At 34.8% G+C, this 7,378-nt stretch overlaps 1 protein-coding gene across 2 annotated transcripts; it reads left to right on the forward strand.

Moving 5' to 3' along the window:
• The first annotated feature begins 248 nt into the window (after window positions 1-248).
• Window positions 249-7,378, forward strand: LOC133298347 (uncharacterized). 2 transcript variants are annotated; one of them, XM_061497616.1, is made up of 6 exons: window positions 249-323; window positions 1,120-1,455; window positions 4,944-5,048; window positions 5,191-5,238; window positions 6,371-6,503; window positions 7,279-7,378. In XM_061497616.1, exons 2-6 carry the CDS (start codon window positions 1,195-1,197, stop codon window positions 7,326-7,328), a joined length of 597 nt encoding a protein of 198 aa, XP_061353600.1. In that variant the 5' UTR covers window positions 249-323; window positions 1,120-1,194; the 3' UTR covers window positions 7,329-7,378. The 2 variants fall into 2 exon arrangements, with proteins under 2 accessions (XP_061353600.1, XP_061353599.1); XM_061497615.1 differs by lacking the exon at window positions 7,279-7,378 and having other exon boundaries at window positions 6,371-6,851.

Here is a 7,378-nt window from a genome sequence, read left to right on the forward strand (position 1 = left end):
TGACCTGACGTAGGCCGAGCCGTAGGCCCCTGTAGGCCGGCCCGCCCAGTTACTTGTGTGTCAATTCAAAAACCGACCAATGACGTATTGTCCCGCCAACATCTTATGACTTTGGAAATCATAATCACACACGATAACAACAATGCCTTCAGTGGCAATATCATAATATTTCAACGACCCAATGGCATTAATATAAACATAAGCCCAATAAAAGAGTCAAAGGGTTCTTCTCTCTTTGTCCCTCTTACCCAATATTAAAATATAGTCATTAAACCAAAGTTCCAAGTCAGATTCACATACATAGCAGAGGTGCGAATTCCCAGGTAACCTCCACTCTTCTTTTCATTTTGTTTCTTGTTCTGACGCTAATGCAATTATATATATCTGCTTCACCTCATACAGTTGTGGGTAGTTGATGTTCAACTTGATTTATTTCCCACTTAACAGGCTTTTATATTATATGTCATAGTTGTGTGTGTTTGTTTATGTTTTAATTAATTTTTCTAAATTATGTTGTATTTTTTGTGTTTTTAATTTATATATGAATTAGTTAAAGGATAGCTGTTTAGGGATTTGTCCTTCGTGGAATGGGAGGGTTATGCTTTCATTGAAACTGGCTTGAAAATTAAGCTATGTATATGTTGTTGCTAGTGGAGGAGCTTTTGTCTTGTGTTCTTCACTCATTGAATAAAGCTAAGTTTAGGAGAACTATCAGCATATGAGCGAATTGATAAATCTAAAAATCCCAGATCATGTATGTATATAATATGATTATAAAGTCCCCAAATATGTAAATTTGCTTATCTTGTTGAATTATCACAAAGCTGGAAGAAAGGAAGCAACTTGATCCTTGATGTGCTAGGATCATCCTTTCTCTGTCTATTCCAAAATGGCAGCCTTCTTGATGGCTCATGGGATTTAATCTTAATATAAATAGGCTAGAGAGGGGTCTTATGCAAAATATGGCAGCCTTTTTTTTTTTTTTTTTACATTCATCAATTATAGACATCGTTTACTGTAGACAATTGCTGAATCATGTAAATGGAATTCTTGGACTCAAAATATAATTGTTTCTTTTGGGGGGGTTATGGTTTGATGCAGATTGTTTGATCTTTGCAGGGGCAAGCACATAAGCAGGCCAATTAATAGGATTCATCGAAAATTGGGAACTGCATCAGAATTCAGAACGAGGAGATGAGATCTGAAGGGCCAAAGGCCATTACTATTCATGTAACTGGATTTAAAAAGTTTCAAGGGGTTCCCGGAAACCCTTCTGAGGTTATTGTTAACAATCTGAAGAATTATGTTGAAAGGAGAGGTCTACCTGCTGGTGTTACTCTTGGGAGCTGCACTGTTCTTGAGGTGGCTGGGGATGGTGCACTTCCTCAGCTATACCAGACCATGGAATCTGCTATCCCCAAAACAGATGCTGGGAGCAATGCAAATGTTGCATGGGTTAGTTTACTTTTCCCCTATTCAGCTTCTTGTAATATTAGATCTCAATTGAATTGTTGAACATGATGTTGCCTTTATAGTTAATAATAATAAATGGGATAGCATATTATTACAAAAATTTGTATACTGGAGTATAGTAAAGAGTCAGCTACTTGGGAAAGTGCTGAATCTGCTCTTTGAAGGTGTTCTGCTGTTTGCTTGCTGCCTCTGCGTTCTGCTGTTTGCTTGCTTCCATTGTGCAACCATCTGCTGATACTGCTCTTTGAAGTTGTTTTGCTGCTGTTTGCTATTTAGATTAACTTGAAAAAGGGTAATCAGAAAATATTATTAATTGTGTAAATAATCTGTACAAAGAGGTCTCTATTTATAGAGAATGAAAACCCTAATACTTGACCTAATGGGCTTGGCCCAATACAACAAATACTAATAATAATAAAATAACAAATATTTACAACACTCCCCCTCAAGCTGAGGAATAGATATTTATCATTCTCAGCTTGCTAGTAAGTTCTTGAAATCTGTCTAAAGGAAGTCCTTTTGTCAATAGATCATCTAATTGACGCCCAGTGGGAATGTATGGAGTGGTAATCAACCCGCTATCAAGTTTCTTTTTGATGAAATGGCGGTCGACCTCAATATGTTTAGTCCGATCATGTTGAACCGGATTATGAGCTATACAAATAGCGGACTTATTGTCACATAGCAGCTTCATAGGTGCCTCACATTTTATTTTGAGATCCTCAAGTATAAATAATTGTGTAAATAATCTGTACAAAGAGATCTCTATTTATAGAGAATGAAAACCCTAATACTTGACCTAATACTTGACCTAATGGGCTTGGCCCAATACAACAAATACTACTAATAATAAAATAACAAATATTTACAACAGATTAAAAGGGGATGCTGCCGGTTCTGAGGGTACAAGTGGCATTTCAAGTGCTGTCTCTAATGTCCTTGTGAATGAAGGTTCTAAAACATAAGAATGCTCTTGGAGATAGGAGAGGTGTGGTATGGAAGCATGGTATTTATATTGATGGAGATGCTAGTAAAATTATATGCAAATATTATCACATCATAGTAAGTATCAATTGAAGCATCATATGGTGTGAACATAAAAGAATGTTGGAGCTTGCAAATCTATAGGTGTTAAAGTGAAAAAAGAAATGTGGAAATTGTATCCTTGTTGCAAGATAGATTAATCAAAAATCAAGGATTGATGATGGGTATTTAGAAGTTAGTGAAAAAAGAAACAGGATGAAAAGCTTGAGAGCTCTCAAAATATTTTCAAGAAAAGGGGAGCAAGCATTCAATCCACCATCAATAACATTTTTGAGAAAATTGAGAGAGGAAGTATATCAAGAAATTGCTTATTTTTTCTACAACAATGCCATACCATTTAATGTGGTAAGAAGTGATGAATTTCATTAAATGTCTGAATTGGTTGTACAACATGGCATTGGATTTAAGCACCGTTCTATCATAAAATAAGAGTCAAATATTTGAAACAACAATTAAATTTGACAATGGAGACTATCAATAACATAAAGCTAATTGGAAGAAAACGTGATGCACCAAGGAGGAGGACTATAATAAACTTCCTTGTAATCAACCCTAAAGGAACCGTGCTTCTAAAGTCTATTGACACTTCTCATATATCCAAAACAGCAGGAAAAATCATTAAGATGATCGATAACATTGTTGAGGGGGTTGGTGAAGGAAATGTTGTCCAAAAAGGGTAAATTATCAAGTTTAGTTTAAATTGAAATTTTGTAGTTTTGTTTCAAAACTAATTCATTTCTTTTCCATTATTTAGCTATATACCTCTGTAGGATATCATTAATGAAAGATGGCACAAACAACTCCATTGACCTTTGCATGTTGTAGGCTATTACCTTAACTCTCAATTACACTATCGTCTTGGATTTAAAGCTAATTTTGAAGTGAAAGGTGGACTGTATGATTATTTACTGTTAGAGATATATAAAACCCATTAATGTAGCCTCACCCACTAGCTCAAGCTTTTGGGTTGAATTGGTTCTTTACATGGTATCAGAGCCTCAGTGTCCCGGATTCGATCCTTGTCCTCCCCCCATTTTCTTTGTGAAATTTCTTAGCACAGGTAAGCTGAACCTGATGTATCATCCACCTTTCAAGCCCAATGGACTTTTTTGTGAGGGGGCGTGTTAGAGATATATAAAACCATTAATATAGCCTCATCCAATAGCTTAAGCTTTTGGGTTGAATTGGTTCTTTACATTTACTAAGGTTGGTGAGAAGTGTTGAAGAAATAACTAAGATTGATGCTCAACTTGAAGATTTCAAGAGTCAAAGCTTTTTGGCAGTGTTGTAGTCAAGGCTACAACTAATACCAAAACTCCACCATAGTGGTAGGAATCTTATGGTGATGAGCACAAGAGCTCCAAAATTTTGTTTATTCATTGTATTAAACTTGGCTTGCAATTCCTCTAGTTGTGAGCGTAACTAGAGTTTCTTTAACTTGGTAAAATTTCTACAACATGAAATATGAATTGTATTTCATTTTTAAAATTACCTACTACTTGGTATATATCAATTGCGTTTGTATTTGTTTACGTACACACAAAGAGTAAGACTTTTTTAACAAAAAGACAATGAATGGTGTTGTGTTTGTGATTATTAATTCAAAATTGGCCAAGAAGAAGCAAGCTAAAAAAACTGTTGAGCATAACCTTGATGATCTTTCATCTGATGATGAATAGATTGTGGAAAATGAGGGATGTTCTTCTAGCATTTTTTATATATAGACAACTTGGATTTGGAATTGACACTCTGAATTAAGAAGACTTGGTTGAAGTTGGAGGAGAGCATGCTACTTGTGTTGTTGGTGTCCCTCAAAATGATTTGGAGATTCTTAATTTTGATGAGCTTGATGGAGAAGGAGAAGAAGATGATCCTATAGAAGATGATTAATTGATTATTATGATGATTGTGGCTTGCTTTCTTTTGGTGTTTTAGTTTTATGGATGTGTCTATGTGACCTTCTTATGTTGGTTCAGTTTAAGTTTAATTAAATTTTAGTAGTGATTTGAAGCTTTTTTTTAATTTTTATTTATTTATGTTATTCTTTATGTATAGATATGTTTAAATGTAATTTTATACACTAGGTACGTGTTTCCCCTCCCTCCCTTTCTGATCCTAGATAGGAAATCAATTTTGACTACCAATACAGTTCATACCTTATTTGATGTTATTTTGTTTCTCTCCATTTGTTTTCTATCAGTTGCATGGTAATCTAGTTATTATAGTGAAAGTGTATGACCCTAGTTGATGAGATCATTTTTTTGGTCAGTGGGAAACCAAATTTCAGTAGATACTTGAATAAAGATACTGTTAAGGATTTTACCAAAAAAAAAATTAGATACTGCTGAGGAGAAATGCATGTTTATGATACAGTCTTGTATGTCCTCGATTGTTTTGATAATAGAACTTCTGATTTTATGCTTCAGCTTCACTTGGGGGTGAATAGTGGGGCTCAAAGGTTTGCAATTGAGCGGCAGGCAGCAAATGAAGCCACTTTCCGGTGTCCAGATGAGTTAGGATGGCAACCACAGGTGAGTCATTATCGTCCTTTTTTTTTTCTCTTTTCTAGATGAAATTGTAAAGCTACAAGGTTTTTCTTTATGTTTTGAAGAGTACTTGTATGTTTTGAGTGACCTAAATTTTTCTTTCTTGTTTTTCAATTTTCTTTCTCAGCAAGTCCCAATAATTTCTGAGGATGGAGGAATTTCTCGAACAAGAGAGGTAAATTGTAATAACTTGTAAAATTGTTTGTTGTGATACATAACATGTTGGATTGGACTTTATTGGACAAGTTCTTTTAAAGAAAATTATAAGTTTATGTTGTTATTCATCCATGCTTTTGCACAAACTTTAATTGCTCATTTTGTTTTGTAATACTACTGACTTATTAGATCTTGCCATATTCGTAAGTGGTCACAACCGAAGAAAGGTTGTACTTTTTCTCGAAGTTGTTCTAATCCGTTGAAGGAAAATCTTTCCTCAGTCCTCCTCCATATTATCCTAAAGAGTAAAAACATAGAAACAAAAAATGAATAAATGGAAGACAAACACTGATCACTTTTATATTGGCTTTTTTCACTTTAAATAGTGTGTATAGCACATAATTTATGTTGCAAAATCCAAAATGCCTGGGACTTGTATTTGATTGCTTTTGTGGTTATAGTCCCATAGTTCTGGAATTCATGAATGATTTGAATGGTCAATATTGATGGAAAAATACCTTCAACCAAAATCAACTGGCAAAAGAATACATTGATCCACAGGCGGACCTACTTGTGGGCAAGTGTCTGCAGACAAACTTTTGAAAAAAAAAAATAAAATGCCAAGTTTTGTTTACGTTTTGTACACTGGCGGACCTTTGGTATACTGGTGGACTTCAAAAAACTAGAAAATCACATGGGAACGTTTGGTACTCTGGCGGACATACTTTTTTGAAGTCCTGAATATGGCATGGTTAACACAGGGCAATACCGTGTTGAACCTGAGATCTCTTGTCGGTGCACTGTGGCTGGTGGCAATGGCTTTCTCTTGACTTTTTCCCGTGTTTTTTTTCTTTGTTGACGTTTTATGATACATCAATAGTGGCAGACCTACTGCTGCGCAAGTGAACACAAGTGCGGATACAAACATCCTTTAAAAACAAATTTAGGGGGCAAGACATAAATAAAATTTTCTAGATCCGCGACAGTTTCTTATTCACAAACTGATTCAGGGGGGAATGTTGTTGTCTCTCATTCTTGCATGTTATTGTAGCTATGCTAAGAATTTGCAATTTGAAGCAGTTAGCATCTGCTATGTCTTTCTTATTTTCTGTTTTACTTTTTGCTAACTTCTTATTAATTGTTTGTTGAAGACTTCTTTCTCCCTTGATGCAATCTTGAAATCCTTGAAGAAGGGAGCTTATGATGTGATGATATCAGATGATGCAGGACGCTTTGTTTGCAATTATGTGTATTACCACTCCCTCCGATTTTCAGAACAGAAGGGTAACAAGTCTCTATTTGTCCATGTTCCCTTGTTTTCAAGAATTGATGAAGAAACCCAGATGCGGTTCACAGCCTCTCTTTTGGAGGCTATTGCTTCTGCATGTTAATGCAATTGATTGAAATGTTTATAAGGACTAATTCATGTAAAGAACCATGTAAAGAACCAATTCAACCCAAAAGCTTAAACTGTTGGGTGAGGCTACATTAATGGTTTTATCTATCTCAACAATAAGGACTGCCATTTCCACTTGTCATCTGGTTGTGCACGTAAATCATCTGTCTCAATAGCAATATAATTGTAAAACAATCTATGAATGAGCAATAAAATTGTTCCTTTTTTTTTTTTTTTGGGTGGAGGTAAGATGAGAGATACAATTGTCTTTACCATTCATGGTAAGTCATTGATGTATAATGCGTGGACATGTCTTAAACTCAGCATAAATTGGGTGGTAAGTGCTCAAAATATTTGTCATTGTTAATTTTTGGGTGTTTTATGTTAATATTTTAAATGCTATGTAATTAAGTTTCAAACCAGAATATAGTTCAATAAAGTTTTAAACAATGAAAGTTTCACCCTGCAATGGGAATGGTGATATTTCTATGTTTTGTAATGTATATACAGGGAATTCAAATCTGTTGTCCCCTTCGTTGTCCTTTTAGATTACAATATTTTTTTTTCTTATTTGGATTTTTTTATTTTTGCCGAAGTTGTCATTATTAATAATTGGAAGGATAGAAAAGAATCCAGGTGATTTAATTTGATTTCATGTTTCAGATGGTCTATATTCAAGTGGAAGGAAGGGGGATAAGTTGGTTACCCTTTGAAATTGGAATGTCTTGAAAAGGCATTGGTTGGTGGTAAAGTGCTATGTGGG

The sequence above is a fragment of the Gastrolobium bilobum genome, unplaced genomic scaffold (assembly GCF_033153095.1).
Source record: "Gastrolobium bilobum isolate Gb01-03AN ecotype WA unplaced genomic scaffold, APGP_CSIRO_Gbil_v1 utg33134, whole genome shotgun sequence".
NCBI lineage: Eukaryota > Viridiplantae > Streptophyta > Magnoliopsida > Fabales > Fabaceae > Gastrolobium > Gastrolobium bilobum.

Excerpts from the sequence above, each read along its gene's own strand:
- LOC133298347 (XM_061497615.1), top strand. The coding sequence starts at position 1,195 with ATGAGATCTGAAGGGCCAAAGGCCATTACTATTCATGTAACTGGATTT. Across the intron at positions 5,049-5,190 it reads AGTTAGGATGGCAACCACAG|CAAGTCCCAATAATTTCTGA; the intron begins GTGAGTCATTAT and ends TTTCTTTCTCAG. Across the intron at positions 5,239-6,370 it reads GAATTTCTCGAACAAGAGAG|ACTTCTTTCTCCCTTGATGC; the intron begins GTAAATTGTAAT and ends TGTTTGTTGAAG.